The 18,681-nt window shown below is 36.2% G+C and overlaps 1 protein-coding gene across 1 annotated transcript in view; it reads right to left on the reverse strand.

Annotated features, from left to right (window-relative positions):
• LOC135078016 (arylalkylamine N-acetyltransferase 1-like) overlaps positions 1-18,681 on the reverse strand; it is a 35,154-nt gene that overhangs the window by 1,850 nt on the left and 14,623 nt on the right. The window contains exons 2-5 of the mRNA XM_063972562.1: positions 14,519-14,646; positions 12,835-13,015; positions 8,484-8,689; positions 2,890-3,074 (exon numbers count right to left, since the gene is read on the reverse strand). Of these exons, the coding sequence (XP_063828632.1) occupies positions 2,891-3,074; positions 8,484-8,689; positions 12,835-13,015; positions 14,519-14,646 (699 nt within the window). The 3' untranslated portion in view covers position 2,890. The remainder of the gene's footprint in view (positions 1-2,889; positions 3,075-8,483; positions 8,690-12,834; positions 13,016-14,518; positions 14,647-18,681) is intronic.

The raw sequence follows: 18,681 nt of genomic DNA on the forward strand, positions 1-18,681 counted from the left end.
AGTGGCCCCATGCCCCATAGCAACTCCGGGATTAAACGATTCCATCGAGTTTAGGCTCGTTTGTTTTGTATTTATTTATTTATATAAATGTAAGTAAGTAATATTATGTAAGTAAGCTACTTTAAAAATCACGAGTACCTTCCTACTTCAATTCTCAAAGGCAAACAGGGTCTGATGATGGAGCTGGAATGTGGCCGTAGGAATAGGCTAGTTTCTTAAAAAAACACTTTTAGTCCATCAATTACACTATCAAAAAATATTGGACACGGGATATTTTCATTTGTCAACAAACAAGTAATTACGAAGTTATGATGCGATGAAATTCTCGTGACGTCACAAATCGCAACAATTTTAAGCACGCCTTAACGTCATGGGCCTCTTCTGAACTTTGGCGCGCTATATCTCTTTAAATTTTCATAAGTTTAAAAAAGTGAAAAATACATTTAAAGTATTTTTTTGGTAAGTTGACCGACGGACTAATTCAAACTCTTGCTTTACCCAGGAAACTTCCCTATTTTTCGAAATTATTACGAGCTACATAACGAAAAATCTTTGCAACTACGCTGCAGCCAATTCCGCATCATAAATAAAAAAATAAATTAAAAGAAAAAACCTTTTTTTTTTAAAAACAAGTTTTTGTATGCTAATAATTTTAGTTTCATGACATGCTCCCAAAATTCATCATCTTATAAGAGGATTTCAGTTTTTAATGACGAAATTTTTTAATTATTATAGCCTATAGGTACGTTTCATGGTTAGGTAATTTAGGGAAGTTTATTTGCACTTACTTAACATGAAAAATATGGTATCAGTGTACTGTGTACCTATGCACCTTCAGTGGCAACAACAAGGTCTATTGAGTACCTATAGTCTACTAAAGGCATGAAATAAATTAATTTTCACCAAAAATTAAAACCAACTCCAAAACGAATCACCAAAAGGTAGGCTGTCACCGACTCCAAAAATATCAATCATGATATACGGGCATTTGTAATCAGTATCCACGTTTTTTAATAAGCTCTATAGAACAATTTATCAATACCAAATAATCTTATTTTTTTAACTGTGGTATTTTCGCGAAGAAACAAATTGAAAATCTAATTCTAAATGGCCCATTTGCGCCGAGCCTAAGTATGAAAAATATAAATTGTTTTCTTCACGTAAATCGATTAAGTTACTGATTCTGACTCGCTCCTAATTTGGATACTGATTGCAAAGGCCTAGTAAATAAATAACGGAATATTTTTTCAACGTTTACTAATCTAGTGCCGTTTTTTTTTGGAGTCGATTTTTTTACACTAATAGATTCTATTTAGGTAGATAATAGCGTCCGAGCATGCCTTAATTCAATCGTATCGTCTGACTGAATGTGCTCTATGAACAACTCTGACATAAAAACTATTGTCAAACAGACTAGGTTGCACCATCTTATTTTAAATTTGACAAAAGTAAAAAATCTGTCAAACTCCATACAAAAACACACCGGTTATCGCCAAAGCTACGGTCAAAGTTAGGTCACGTCAGGTGGTGCAACTCAGCCGAAGAAAAAATTCATTTTGATCGCTAATGTCAGTTTGCAGCGAGTAACACAACCTCCCCGTCTGAAGGCCAGCGGCCGACTGCCGCCCGCACCCCGCGAAGGCCCCCTCAACAGCAAAACGTTCGGAATTTATCAAAAGTAAAATTTATGAATGAAAGTAATGTTCGATTGAAAAACGCAACGTGTCATTTAAAGATTAAAGAATTCCTAATCTATTCGTGCAAAAATCTTTTAAATTAACATAGCCGTTTTGGAGGAGTAGGGAATTTAAGTAAAAAATCGATGTCCCGTATTTATTTTTTTAATCCAAAACAAAGAGACGTAGCGAAAATTCAAACGTCACAAATGTAGTCCTTGAACTGTTGTATAACATATATTTTTTTCAACTATTTCTGTCCAGCAGTAAAAGAGGAGTAGGCTTTACAAAATGCCCATTTGACGCGGATTGAGGACTCTAATCGCCTTAATTAACAACCATCGGGGAAACTTATTTCCTCTTTAAAACCTCCCCCAATCCTCCACTACACTGGAGTGTAAATTGGACAGGGAGCGTTTTGTTGTGCAGTGCAGTACAGATTTATTATGACAACTCAGCAACTCAGCGTGCTACTTTAACCCTACGATAGAGTCAAATCATCATCATCATCATCATCATCATTTCAGCCATAGATAGGACTTCCACTGCTGAACATAGGCCTCCCCCAATGACTTCCACATCGCACGGTTCGTAGCGGCCTGCATCCAGCGCCTCTCACAGCTCTTGATGTATACTTTGGCGATATCATACGGTGCGGGCGGACTATTCCCATCTCTTTTCCCACCACTGCAACTTCTGTGTAGCCAGGATCTAGGTTGACCGCCAATAAAAACCCAACCAGTGAAGGTCAAGTTTGTCCCGGGGGAAAGTTAAACTGTCATTGGACCCGCAACGAAATTAATCAGAAGAACATAGAAGTTCGAAGTTAAGGTTCTTTTGCAAAGCGGATGACAGGTGACAAACAAAGGTCAGGGTATGCCAACAATGTGAACGCCACAAGAGAGTCAAATACATTTCTAGTTTTGTAGACTTACTTCTTAGCTCTTTGATGTATACTTTGGCGATCTCATGAGGGGCGGGCGGCTGCGGCGCGTACGACAACTCGTCGTATGCCAACAATATGAACGCCACAAGAGAGTGAAATACATTTCTAGTTTTGTAGACTTACTTCACAGCTCTTTGATGTATACTTTGGCGATCTCATGAGGGGCGGGCGGCTGCGGCGCGTAGGGCAGCTCAGCATAAGCCACCTCGTACAAACTTGACGTTACCATTGAAACAAATACATTTCTTGTATATTAGGTAGACTTACTTCACAGCTCTTTGATGTATACTTTGGCGACTTCATGTGGGGCGGGCGGCTGCGGCGCGTAGGGCAGCTCAGCATAAGCCACCTCGTACACTGGTCTGTAGCCGAGCCTCTGGGCGGCTGCGGCGGAGTAGGCAGAAGTGGTGTCCATGCGCATAGCCCCTGCACCTTCTGCTCTTGCTATACGCCTGGAAAGGTAAGTGTGAATATGATTATGGTATTTTTTTGTAAATGTGATTAGTCGGAAAATGAGGTATAAATTCCGCGTGATTTATTTGTGAATCTACCTTAATCATACGTAAGTTCCACAATTCCACATGACTTGACTCTACTTTAAAGTAGCCACTTACTTCTTCAAAAAGTAAGTCCCTAATGCTTTTTAGTGATCAACGTATAGTGCCATCGCTTTGAATGCTGCAAGAAAATGGAATTGTTTTCTTACTTCGAAAATTTTATAAAAAAAAATAAAACCGACTCCAAAAAACCTACACTAAAACGTAGAAAAATAATTACTAATTACCTACTTATTTATTAGGACGAATTATTAATATTTATGTAGGTATACCATGATTGATACTTCTGGAGTCGGTGCCAAGATTATGAAACATGTAAAGTTTGCCTGCATTGGATGGGAGTTCATTTTAGAACGTAGGTGCTCAATAAGCACCTACGTTCTAAAATGAACTCCCATTGAATTTTGAGACTCCTAGCACTTGTGGTTTCTGAGATTTCGTGATGAGTGAGTCAGTCAGTCCGTCACCTTTCGCTTTTTATATAGAGGATTACCTATGTGAAGCAAAAAAAAAAACAATCGTCTAGTCTAGAATAAACCAAGGTCATCCTACTTCTTACTTATTATAAATGCGAAAGTTTGTAAGTATGGATGGCTGGATGTTAACATGTTTGTTACTCTTTCACGCAAAAACTACTAAACAGATTTTGATGAAACTACAGTATTATTATAGTAACATATAGGCTATAATTTATGATGATACTTATGTGACAAACTAAATTTCACGCGGGTGAAGACGCGGACAAAAGCTTGTATTTAAATAAAACTAGTCTACTAGACTAATAGCAAAAACTTTCGATAGACTTTATACAATAGACATCTAATAAAACTATTAAATGAATTCTATAAAAAGTTGATCATATCAAATCGCATCAAATGTCTTATTACAGTGAGATTTTTTGGCTATCTATACTAATATTATAAATGCGAAAGTAACTGTCTATCTGTCTGTCTCGCTTTCACGCCTAAACCACTGAGCCGATTTTGATGAAATTTGGCATAGAGATAGTTTGAGTCCCGGGAAAGGACATGGGATAGTTTTTATCCCGGTTTTTGAAACAGGGGCGCGATAAAGTTTTTCTGTGACAGATACAATTCCACGAGGGCGAAGCCGCGGGCGGAAAGCTAGTCTAAATATAAAAACAGTGCATACTTTTATTATTATGTTTAAAATAAATTTTTGTGCTTTAATTAACTATTTCGGGTGACCGTTTTATGTTGTCAAGCAGTAATTTAATTTTTTGTGACGTTCAAAAATAATGGTCGAATAAAACAATGCACTCTTCCGCATTTGACGACAATCCGTGTAAACTAAACTGAATGACAACCAGTAGGAAGCAATTACAAAATAATCATATCATCGCGGGCTTGAAGTTAGAATGTGCATTAAAAGTTGACATGACGTTTCAAACAAAGGCTTCAAAATAATTTGGACTTCCTTGAGAGCATTGTGCCGTCACTAATATTGGGTTACACCAGTTACACAGCCTGTTCCGTGATGACTATGGGTCATATTTGCTGGTCATATAATATTAGCATTGTTCTTCTTCTATTGATATCTAATCAACCTTTTTAATACCTCACAACTGTTATTACCTATTTTCAGGGCAGCGCAACTTGGTGTTTCATTTGGAAAGAAAAATCGAGTTTCTTTTTTTTCGTTTGCCATCTCCTTATTTATTATTTTCTTTTTAATTTAGAAACAAAAATTGGAATGCTTTTTTTCGGTTGCCACCTCTCTATTACTTAGTATTTAAAAAAAAAAGTTCCATTGATGAATGTGTATAATGGCGCAGGTATACCTAGTTTTATTTTGCGTGATTACCTAGTTGACACAACAGCAGGCTGCAACTAATATCTAAATTGCCATAATTTAATTTATCCTCAAGTGTTGTTACACTTGTTACCCTAACAACTAATTTAATTATGAAGCTCATTTACTCCGTAAAATTAAAGAAAATTGCACCCAAGCGCGAGCGCCTAGTTATCATACTAGTAGGCCTAGATAATTATAATAAACACTTATCTACTACTTATAACCGTTCTTAAACGTGCATTTAATTGTCCATTAGGTATATTATTACCTAGTTATAATTTTTTACCATACCATTTTAGGAAAGCAGGGATTGCTTTCCTAAAAAGAGTCCACTTATCTATGTTTCTTCCATTGACAGTGGCAATTAGGTAGACTTCACGGTATAGTAGGTAGGATTAAGTTATGTCACTAACTGAAATAAACAACTGTTTATTATGTATTGTTGTAAATGTTTGCGAATTAACAAGATCTTGATAAACCATGATCTAATTCCTTATCGTTTCAGAGGCAAATATTATTGTAGACTAGCGGCCACCCGCGACTTCGTACGCGTGGATCCCGTTTGACCCCCTTCATCTATCTTACGCGGTTTAGATTTTTTCATACAAATGTTTTTTTCCGCTAACTCCCGTGCCCGTGGGAATTTTGCAATATCCTGTTGTAAATAAGCTTCAAGTTTACTAAGGTACCTGCATGCAAAATTTCAAGCTTCTAACTTAAGCGGTTTAGATTTTTCATACAAATGTTTTTTCCCACTAACTCCCGTTCCCGTGGTAATTTTGCAATATCCTGTTGTAACTAAGCTTTAAGTTTACTAAGGTACCTGCATGCCGAATTTCAAGCGTCTAACTTAAGCGGTTCAGATTTTTCATACAAAACGATTTTCCCGCTAATTCCCATTCCCGTGGGAATTCCTAAGTATCCTATAACCTGCCCAGGAGTATGAAGAATAATTGTACCAAGTTTCGTTAAAATCCGTCGAGTAGTTTTTGTTTCTATAAGGAACATACAGACAGACAGACAGACAGACAGACAGACAGACAAAATTTTTACTGATTGCATTTTTGGCATCAGTATCGATCACTAATCACCCCCTGATAGTTATTTTGAAAATATATTTAATGTACAGAATTGACCTCTCTACAGAGTTATGCTATCTCAATCTATACTTATAATTATAAGTAGGTATAGATTGAGATAGCATAACTCTAACTACTATTGCATGGTTTTTCATAAGTTGATGCCAGTTGATGCACACATAGTACCTTGTTCCTAAAGACATAAGAGTCAAGTCTTTTGATGCACACTCGTTGAATTAAGAGTATTAAGACCTTCAGTCGCAGTATTGCGCGGGACGTCGTAACTGCGATTGCAACAGTTGCATAATAATACGCGTCTTCATTAAGATCATTTTGTTGTCACAGAACAATGTGCAGTACAGCTTTGAGCCGAACGTTCCCACAATGCTTGGACGCTGATAAATTAAGCCATTTAGGTTTTATTTAAGTGTAGTTTGGAAAAATGGTCTACAAAAGTCTCGGCTTTTTGGTCACAGTTCAAAACAACGAGGAGCTTTCCCAATTTATTTGAAGTACTAACTTTACGATATCAATTAATTATGAATAGATGAAAAATTAAATTTGGTTATGCAATTCTATAACTTAAGGTACAGGTTACTTTGAATTTTGGATGATACTTAATCATTTCCTTTAATTCAACAAAAGAACTGGTACCTACTCGTAGGCCTAGTTTCCTAGCGGAAAACTGTTATAGGTAAATTAGACTAATTGAAATTGTTTTTTTGCGAAATAATTTCAGTTAACAACCGGTGGTCTATTTATTTTTTGCAATAAGTACTAAAACTAGTAGGATTTGGAGTTCTTGCACTACTTATTGCCATTAGTATGTTAATTTATGTGTGTTATGCGATCGTAACTTTTTTATTTTCCTTTTTATTTATTCCGAGTTATTTTCAGCGCCTATTTGAGGTATGATAATTTTGGAGATACCTACGTGGATTTTTTTCGTCCTCATCTGTCATTACTTATATTATTTATTCATTTGTTTTTATGTTTTTAAGAAATCTTTTTCTGGCGTTCGTAAAGTCAAACTAAAGACGATCTACGAGTAAAAAATAATTATCATTTCCTAGCGTACTAAGACTATTAGGAATGCCTATGTAATGTCATATTTTTTTTGCAAAAATAAATTAGATTTAAGCGCCTTTGTTTTATAACCACATTCGCTTTATTATACGAGCAATTAAAAGCTTTTGCGAACTCTAGTTTACAGAGCAATGAATAAGTAAGTTGCTTATTATTACGGCTGCAATATAAATGTTGTCAAGGTCTGCAAAAAATATTCATTTAATTATTTTAATGTATTGCTAAGAGACTAATAATATGTCACATCACATTTAGTGACATACCGCTAACATAACAAGAGAAAAAGCAAAAGTAAATTAATTAATACAAAGCAAATATTTATATGGATAAGATAAAATTGCATCACATGATAAAGCATCATCATAATAACCACTTGCAATTACATACGTTCAAAATTAAAGATCAGCGAAAACCTAATAAATTCGAAATTTAATTATGTAAAAGTTTAGGATCAATGCTGTTTATTTATTTATTGTAGAGTTTAAATCCATACTTTAATGCACACGGGTGTACCTAAGTCCTAACGTTTTTAACCTACCAGTGTAACTTGTTTGAATAATGCACTTTTTTGTTCATTACAAGTTTGAGATGTATAACGATGTAAGAGAGCGATCACGGATCTTAAATCGAATCGAACTCTACATGTCACTTTTAAAGCTATTGAATATTGTTATTTAAATATAATGCTTTTGATTTCCAGATCACATTACCCACGTGCCTGGTTTTTGCACTATTTGATATTTCCTGGAACTAAAGTCAATCAATTTTTTTTATATGCATGCAGGAATTGAACTTACTGGTTCATACAACAATCGATATTGTTAATTATATCTATTACATAACTTTTTGTTGAGTATCAGTATCGGTCTTGATTCGGCATACTCAGTCTGCTTTTTTGTCATTGAAAAAAAAATGTCTCTGCCATTATAATCATTGACAATGATGTTGTCAAGGCACGAAAACGAAATATTTTTTTTAAAAATGACTGAGTGTTATAAAATAATAATTTGTTGCAAATTATTTTATTTTATAATTATTGTTTTTTTCTAACGCACAACTCGAACAAAGCTTAAAACTTGGTAAGAGAATCAAACAAACCTAGAAAGTTATGATATTTGTAAATATCACACCCAATATCACACCCAACACCTAGTTTTACTGTGGTTTTATAATAAGTAGAGCTTCTACATTGAGGTTTCATAACAGATGTCACTTAAAAAAAATCCCCACCGGATTTCAAACCGCGACCCCAGCTGGCGTTGCATTATGTCGCTTACAACGTCGGCTTGAAAGAAAGCAAAGAAAGAGCTTAAAAAAAACTTACTCAGATTCCTCGCAAAGCACCCTCATCAGTCCTCTCCCCCTCCAAGAGGAGTCGGTAGACGCGATCCTGACCTCCATGACCTTCTGGCAGCTTTCTGGCAGCTTCTCCCAGATCTTGGCTTCCCTGTCCAGGTGTCCCAGCACCTGGAGGATCCGCCTGAACTTCGGGTTGGGGCAATCCTCGGATTTGTCTGAGTAGTCCACATCCTGTAAGAAACATGACCATTAAGAAAAGTTTTTAACTAAAAGCTACACCATTTAATGTACATCAATAAATAAATAAAAAATTGGGATCCTTACATGTGCTCCTTACTTTTTGGGCCCTACAAGTCCACCCAGACACATGGCGAGTGAGATTTACATGTGTGGTGGCTCGCTACTGTTAGTTTTTCAAAAGTTTTGACACTAGCGTTATGTATATGTACTCGTACGCACACAAGTAAAGCTCACTCGCCTTCGTGATTTGCAAGAACATACTGAGAGACGCTGGAACAACAAATTTTCGCCTATTTTAAGTGAAAAATACGTTTGAGCTGTGTTAAATCAGTCATTAACTGACTGTACTTTTCTGTCAATCACCAGTTTGTTTTGGTTTTTACGTTTCCTGTAATAAGTGCTGAGTAAGATATCATGGGTATTATGGTGCAGAGCATTGGAGCAGATCAGTTAGTCAACCGTGACACCTTCCTTTTGATCCTTGGGTAATTTTCCTGATTGAATAATTTTCCCTCGTGGAACTAAATTGCTCAATAATAGTCATTACTTTTTTTAATTTCAAGAAAAGACTTATTAATATTGTCGGGAATATGGTTTATAGTAATTGAAAAATGAGGTTATTAGGTGTTGAATTTCATCTACACTTATAATAAATCTGTAGAGAGGTCAATTCTGTACATGAAATATATTTTCAAAATAACTATCAGGGGGTGATTAGTGATCGATACTGATGCCGAAAATGCAACCAGTAAATTTTTTGTCTGTCTGTCTGTCTGTCTGTCTGTCTGTCTGTCTGTGTATGTTCCTTATAGAACTTGAAAAACTACTTGACGGATTTTAACGAAACTTGGTACAATTATTCTTCATACTCCTGGGCAGGTTATAGTATACTTAGGAATTCCCACGGGAACAGGAATTAGCGGGAAAATCCTTTTGTATGAAAAATCTAAACCGCTTAAGTTAGACGCTTGAAATTTGGCATGTAGGTACCTATCTTAGTAAATTAATAGCTTAGTTACAACAGGATATTGCAAAATTCCCACGGGAACGGGAGTTAGCGGGAAAAAACATTTGTATGAAAAAATCTAAACCGCGTTAGATAGATGAAGGGGGTAAAACGGGATCCACGCGTACGAAGTCGCGGGCGGCCGCTAGTATCAGAATAAGTTTAATGAAAGTAGGTAATTTTATTTTATTTTCAAAACACTATTAACTACCTATTGTTCGCATTCTAGGCATGGTTTTTAGATTAAGATTTTGTTAACGAACTTATCGTAACATTAGGCATAATTTTATTATGGTTTTATGCCTATAGTTTTATCAACACGTTTTGCAAAAATAAATGAGTTTTTTTGCTTTGTTACCTACTTCCGGGTTTTCTTTTCAGTTTATAATGTAACCTTCGTACGCTTCTTTTATTCCCTTTTCTTCAAATAACAATAGTATGGTTGAAAGTGAAAAAGCTTTAATATTACATTTTCTTTTACCTCAATATCTTTCGTCGTCAAATTGAAGCTTTCCTCGAATAGGGCTTTGTGTGCCATGTTATTGTTACGTATTGATTTCCCGTCAGGTACAGAAAGCAGGATAATCTCGATTTCTTTGTAAGAAGTGTCCTCGTATTTGGGCTGATATTTTTTCAAGGTTACAACTGAATTATTCAGCGACATAAAGCTTTAAAGCTTTCCTATTGTTATTGGATTAAGTGAGTTTGGTAAGTACAGTTTATTTCTGGTCGTTTGCTTCATTTTATAAAACGTGCTAACGATAATTATGTTTCAAATAAAAGAGGAGCAAAATGCCAATTGTAATGTGATTCAGCATGTTCAATTTGCTACATTCACACTATACTTAAGTAATTTACTTATTTCGGAAACTACATTTACCTATTTATGAACAAGTTTCAATCAATTTTATTAAATTGAGCTTGGAATTTAGTTTCAAAATACAGTTTTAGAGAAATACCTACTGTTTCTTTGTCATTTGTATACCGAGACACGTGCGTCCACTGCAATTGCATTTATTATCTTTTGTTCGCCAAGCGAGATTAAACTTTGTTGCACTGTTGTAAAAACGGGTTTTCAGTCGTTATTGTTAACACAACAATGGAGAATTATTTATAGCCACCATGGTTATAGAGTGTCAGCAATTAAGCAACTTAGAAGACAATATCAACATATTAGCTAGCTCGTTTATTATACGTTATAAGACTAGCCGCCCGATCTGGATCACCCGGGAACAATTTTTTATCTATGTATCATGAGATTTATGGTTGTGTGTGGTAGATGATAGCCCCATAGGAACCACAGATTTCTTTACAGCTCTTGCCCGTACCAACACTATAGGTACTTACTCACAATAATTCTCAGTCTAGAAGTAAGTAGGTATGTTGTGAAAAACGCTGTTACGAGTTTCAGGCTGGTGGTTTCGAAGGACGTTTTATAATCTTCCAAATATCTAACGTTTCGACTAATGTACGAAGGAACAAATATTTTAATCACATAACTTGATTAATAATAGCTGTTTCTCTTGTCCATTGATCATACGGTTAATTTTACAAGTTGTATTCAAGCTCTCGTTATAAATCATATTAAGTCAACACCAGGAGCCGTTTTGTACGGGTTTTTTTGTTTGAATTAGGTACTACTGTTATTCGTTTTTCATACAGCTTTTTGTCGATAGTTCTTGGTTGTATCCACGGAATTGTTAATTACGGATTGTTTTTTAAACAAAAAATATTAATTTATTAACATGACTTCAATACTTATCAGTATCGTAATTACTTATTTCTTAGCAATTATTTATTTTTAACTTAAACAGATTTCTGACAGTTAGTCAGCTAGGCTAGATTTAAACCTAAGCTCACATAAATACGAGTAGGTACTACATAATAATAATATTGTTGCAATGATCGCTATATTTTTTGTAGATAGTTAAGTGCTTTGCTTCGTGTAACGATCACAAAATTTTAATCTGTCACGAAGGTAACTTTGTCTAGAGGAGAGCAGAGAAAAATGATCTTACTAGTTAGATAAGTACAGTGATCACATTGTAACTGTTTAAAACGTGTCTTCATCAGTCTCTAGTCTAAAATACATTTCATTGTATTCTAATTTTCCTATTCATATTTCACTAAAATCACAGTTAAAGGACAGTAGATAGGTACACAAGAAAGTTTACAAGATAGAGAAGCTTAGAATTTTCTAGTACTTAGACTTCAGACCACAATGAGTCGGCAGCCTGCCCTAGTAGGTATAGGTACTAATCACCAGCCATACTTGAAACTTATTTACTACAGCGTGACTAAACCAAGTGATCAAGTGTAATTAAAAATCAGAGCCTATGCCAACAGTGGCTCAAGCACACCTGCACGGAAGTGAATACAGACAATTAAATTGCAATTCAATTACGCTATGATATATCTTATAAGAGGTTTCTCGATCTATAATCCACGTATCGGTACCTGCAACTTCCAATCACTTGAAGTCTCACCCTGAATGTATTCAGTTAGATATATCTAACTGAATACATTGTAATGTTATAACAAGCAGTAACTTTTTGAAAGGAAGCAATATCGATCAATCTTGAATCGAGATCTTTCCATCTTGAAACTTGATTGCTTCACAAGGACACGCTAGAGGTTTCCAAATTGGAATAAAAAAGGTAGAGCTACCTACTATTTTTGCCTTATAATTGTTTATTTAAATTGTACTTACATATTTTTTGCTTTTTATTTTTTTAATTTTAAATTGCTGTATCCTTGGTGTCATTTAAATGAGTTTTTATTTAAAAAAACTTACACAGGCATTGTCAACATATTTTTATGCTAATGTGTAGGTAACTGCTCGTTTGCCTCCTGTCCCATAAAAAAATACAACATATTTTAGGCTAATGTGCACTTTTTGCTTTGGACTTTTTGGACTAGTAGTTACTACTAGGTATTACCTACTAGGTATATTTGTTGTAATTCACGAAGTCGAGTGAGCTTTACATTTGTGTGGTGGCTCGCTACTGTTCGTTTTTCAAAGTTTTGATAGGCATTACACTTCGTTAAATTATGTGCATACCTACACGTACACACACAAGTAAAGCTCACTCGCCTTCGTGAGTTGCAAGAACTATATGCTAATGTTCACCTCTCTGTTAACGATTCCGTTGATGATCAGCCCCACGAATTCTCCTGCTTCGTCCACGGCCACCACGGAGTTGCCCTGGTCGATGGAACTGGCGGAGTACTCCTCCAGCTCTGGGCATCTGGAGTCAGGAGTCTCCAGGAGGTTCACAGCCTGGTTCATGGGCTCGTCTCGGAAGAAAAACCTGGTGAAAAGCGAAAAATATATGATGAAAATCAATGAAGTCCAAGTTGATATCAAACTTTATTTGGCTCTATACCAATTAGAGTGAATTGTAAGTAAAAAACTTTGAAATAATGAAAATTCAGCTGGTCGCATTTTTTTGTTGCTTTGGAAAGATTTTCCTAGGCATCAACTGCCCTTCTAATTTCCAGTAGTAAAAAAAGTAAACAAAATCATTTGAAGTCGCTGAGTGTAGTGTTTCTTATTCATTTATTATACTTAATTTAAAGAAAAGACGCGTAACTTCCTTGTGAGTCATTTATTAAGTGCTTTACTTTGCTTACTAGTAGGTAATCACAGGACAGGAGAAGCCGGACTTTTGTTTGGACCTTTCTATGACATTTTGCTTTACCTTGAAGCTCAGTCATAAAATGAGGTGAATTTGAAATTTTTATCACTTCGTAGGTACTTTGTTAAGTAATAAAATGACCACGATGACAACTTTTGTCGTGCGAGGTTGTTTAGTGAACTTTGAAAATAGTTTATTGTATAAACTTTGGCCCTTTTTAACCTTTTATTGTAGGTACCAAAGATAAAAAGCACGTTTCTGGTTTCTTTAGAAGGCATTATACCAGCTACTTTGATTCTTACTATGTAAGGTCAATTCAATGTTATCATCAAGAATAAATAAATTTAATACCTGTGTTTGAATACAGGTTTATCCACTTTTTAGTGCACTTTTTTGGAGGACGAACTCGGTTTTAGAGTTGATTTAAACTTAACGAAAAATTCCATAAAGTGAATTTCCAATTTGAGTCACACATGGGAGAGTCAATGTGATTCAGTAACCACTTGATCATGATCATGGTGGTGGATTTGACGAAACGAAGTAAAATTCAATTATATTGGCCCGGTTTCTGAATTGAGATATATGTCTTGAGCGTGCTCATCTTCCACTCAAGGATTTATTTAATACCTACTAAGCTTTCCGACGAATTTGAGCGCGCATCGAGTGTCGAGTGGGTTGTCGTATGAACAACCCGCTTTGGACCCGGTGGCGTCTTAAAACCTGCTTACGGGCATACTTAACTCCACGGAATCCATGAAAAATCAATAGAACTGAAACACCAACGTTCTATTGATAACTATATCAATTTTCACTCGACATTGGCAGAAATAAACCTCCCAGAGAGGTTTGGTTGCCATTAAAAAAAAAGCTTTCCGCCCGCGGCTTCGCACTCGTGACATTTTGTATATCATAGAAAAACTTTATCGGGTGGCGTCGATTTAAAAACCGGGATAAAAACTATCCTATGTCCTTTCTCGGGACTCAAATTATCTATCTCTATGCCAAATTACATCAAAATCTGTTCAGAGGTTTAGGCGTGAAAGCGACACAGACAGACAGAGTTACTTTCGCATTTATAATATTACTAATGAAAAGATTTCCGCATTTTGATTACAAGCTAAAAATCTCAATGCAGAAACCAGGTTATTTTATACGGAGTTGAGTTTAGAAACATACCTTCTCAAGAACTTGAGGGCCCTCTCTTCATCGTCTTTGGTGAGGGTGCGGACTGTGAAGGAGGGCTTGGCCATCGCTCGGGGGCGCAGCCCCAGCTCCGACAGCTGGGCCGGGAGCTCGTCCGCCAACTGCAAATTTACACTTTATTTAGTCCAGGTAAGGTTTATTTTTCTTCGTTTTCTTAAACTTTACAGCTTAATAGTTACTATGACTATTAAGGAACTCTACAAGAACTCTTGAAACGCTTAACGTCCTTGTAGTCGACATGATGGAACACTATTTACCTACTTACTATTTAAAACAAACCATAGCCTACCTGACAACAATGTTATACTATGTATAACGAGATAAGATTGATTTTCTTAAACAAAATGCATAGGTACCTAGGTTTTGCTTATAACTGCAATACAGGTAAAATGTTTGACTTTTACTCAAATACAAAACAAAAATTTTTCAGTTCTGATATCATGAAAGAAAATATTTTTTTCAGGCTTAATATTTAACCATTCTAATGGTAGAAATAATTATATTTATTACTCTTTCCTAACAACGTTCTTAATTTAACACACACTGTCCTGTCTTTAATGACTCAACACTAACTATACCTCCTGATCTAATGGAGTCTTCAATTGTTTCACTGTACAGCTGCATCATTGAAATTCAACACCAGAAAAATGTAAATAACTTTATTGAGTCTAGTCAACGTAATGTAATATAAATTTTATGTCGTCTATTCGTTTGAATTGCAATACAACTGCAGTTATCGCGATGCATATTATCTGTTTGTTACAAATATGCAATAATATCTAATAGGAAGAAGATCGTAAACTAGTCGCGAGATATTATCGTGTGATTTTATTATTGTACCCACATTATTTGTATGTTGTCTTATGCTTAGTGGTTCAGATACTTACTAGGTACTAATACTAATTTCAGTGTGAGCTAGAGTTTGATTTCGAGCTTACGCAATTGGTTATGCTCTCCCAGATGTCGAAAAAGGTTACTAAGGGTTATATCATATCAAGGCCTCCCTTGACACTTAAGACACATAGGAGGACACTTGCGCATGTCCCTCTTTCAAAAACCAGGATAACAACTCTTGTATTCAGAATAAACAACCGCACTGCCTAAGGCGGGAATAGAACCCACGACCTTTCGCTTGCCGGGCGACAGATGGAAATCTGAGCTACTTAGACACTGGATGAGAAGCGACTCTAATCGCTAAGAAATTTTAATAACTCGAGTATATTTCTATCCCTGGGTCTCTCTGTAACTTTCATTTAAATTTGATGAGTAGTTTCAGGGCAAATACGTAACAAACAGCTACTTTTGCATTTCCGATATTGGTATGACTATGGAACTATACTTTTTTGTAGCCTCTTCGCCCTCTAAGGCAAACTTGTTTCCACAAAAATATATTTTTAGGTAATAATACGTAAATAAGCGACGCCATTAGTCTGCACCTTATCACGGTCATTTAAAGGTTCCATAAAGTTCAGTAGATATATTTAGAGTGTCATGATCTTTTTTAGATTAAAACTAAAGCAAAAAATGTTTAAAAATAGATACTTGTGGAAGTTTTTTTTTGTTGAAATGACTTAAAAAACTTACCTTAAACAAATAATTAAGAGTATTCAAGAAATTTACATTCCTAATATCCAATATTATCTTCTTATTTTTATCGATTTAGGTACAGACAGCAAAAAAGTAGAATAAAACATTTGCAGATATTAAAATTTCATTGACCCATCCGAAGTAACAAGGGCGACTTTTCCATCAAGTTTACTAATAATTTTTATGTATTTCCATAAGATAAGAGATGTTTGCTATATTCCGTTTGCATTACTTTTCATGCTGTCTGTACATCATGCTTTAATTCATATTAATTTACCTAGCTTGTTGTTTCGCCATGACTTCGTCCTCCTCGATGTACTTGTATTGTTGCCACATCTAGATGATGATTGATTGATTAAACCGCAGAAAACATTACAAGCCACAAGATTACAATGCAGGAACAGACAGAAGGTTCACATTTTATAGCATAATTGATAGGAGTTTTATGACATTTGATAGGCTTCGGCTCCTATAGTACCTATACCTACCTAGTTCATTGCCAAAATCCTTAGACAGCCAATCCAATGATCTACCAATTGTAATTATTAAATCAGATTCCTCCATTGATCCCCTGTTTGTTTCTGGTAAATTAGAAGAGGTTCCCGATAATGGCGATGACAGGCAGACCCCACGTTTATAGAATTTTTACTATTCAGAACGTAGCTGGTATAATATAAGGAACGATAACATTAAGTATCAATAAGATTTTAATGAACATGTACAAGTAGTCTTGAGGTGCAATCCACGGCACATATCTACCGACCTCATAAAGGTAGCCTCATAAGGTGCTGGATGTAGGCCGCTACCAACCGGTCATTGTGGAAATCATTGGGGGAGGCATATGTTCAGCAGTGGACGTCCTATGGTTGATATGATGACGATCTACCCTCGAATATGAGGCTAAGTTTAGACAGACGCGCGTCGACTCATCATCATCATCATTTCAGCCGTAGGACGTCCACCGCTGAACATAGGCCTCCCCCTCAGATCATAGAAAGAGAATAGATATGAAGTCGCACGTAACTACAACGAGAACCAGTGTCCCCACATTTCCCCCACCACAGCTCCCACACACACATTCAACTGCGTAAAAACAAAGCGACTGAGAGTTTACGACAACATGTGCAACCGGCTTAAAAGTGCTGTGATTGGCCAGAAGGCGTGCCTATGGCCAATCAATAGCCGCGTGACGTGACGCACACTTTGAAAACTAGTGAGAGAACAAAGATAAAATGGAGTCGACAAGATATCGATACTTTAAATCGCTAGGGGCAAGGCTCGAAACTGGTTTAACAAAATGCTTATGTATGAAAACCTTTTTATTATTATACGTTATTATTAACTACTATCACGCATTTACTTTTTAATTATGGCGATCTGCGTACCGCATATGTTTATCAAAAATAATGCCTATATTAGGCTTTCAACTAGCTCTTACAGTAATTACATAGTTGACAGTTACTAATTACTTCTACTGTTATTATTTTTTTTGTAAAATCTTATAATCGCAAGTAACACATCATTTTTATTTAAAATTACAAAATAGAAAATTATAATTTACTTCTATTTATCGATAATAGGAAACCGCATTAGAACACGAGCACGGCACTATGATACGACCGGCACATGCGGCCGTACTGTGTATTTTCACACGACAGTGGATATCGGAAGAAATTAAATACATTGAGCAGTAGTTAAGCATGACATAAAGTGGTTGCTAACTAAATCGTCAATGTACAAGTGTGTTAGAATTTTTATCACCACTGATTTCGATATCGCAGTAACTGTTACGGCACTGAATTCGTTCGTAAAAATGTTAAGTTTTTTTTATTTATAACCAAAATACCAATGGATTTGCAATACTTACATGTAGTAAATGACTCCATTGTTCCTGTAGTTCTTCGTTTCACTTGCTTTATTGCACGTAACGACGCATTATCCAAAATATCGGAGAACATTTCCTTAGTACGACTGAATCGCGACTAACCTAGCTACGCGGCCGATGTTCGTTTCTGGGCATATCGCGGAGACACGCGCCACGCCCCCGTTTCACATCTATTCCCTTCTATGATCTGAGGCCTCCCCCAATGCTTTCCATGTTGATCGATTGGTAGCGGCCTGCGTCCAGCGCCTTTCTGCTATCTTTATGATGTCGTTGATCCACCTTGTGGGTGGACGTCCCACGCCGCGTTTTCCGGTACGCGGCCTCCACTCCAGAACCTTGCTGCCCCATCGCTCGTCAGTTCTTCGTACTATGTGCCCTGCCCATTGCCACTTCAGCTTGCTAATCCGTCGGGCTATGTCAGCGACTATAGTTTGTTCGTTTACGGATAATGCGCGTCGACTAATGCTACTGAATTCGCTGCAACTATGGCACAATGTAACCCGCTCCCCGCTCTTATTCCTATCTAGGTTAGGAATGGTCCCAGCCTAGGACTTAGCCTCCGTCAAGCATATCCGCTTGGTTCACCTTGAACACAATGTAAATGTTATCTTGTCCGGCTGTGCGTAGGGCTAGAACACAGTGATTAAACTATTATCAACCTATT

Source organism: Ostrinia nubilalis, chromosome 14, assembly GCF_963855985.1.
Source record: "Ostrinia nubilalis chromosome 14, ilOstNubi1.1, whole genome shotgun sequence".
Taxonomy (NCBI): domain Eukaryota; kingdom Metazoa; phylum Arthropoda; class Insecta; order Lepidoptera; family Crambidae; genus Ostrinia; species Ostrinia nubilalis.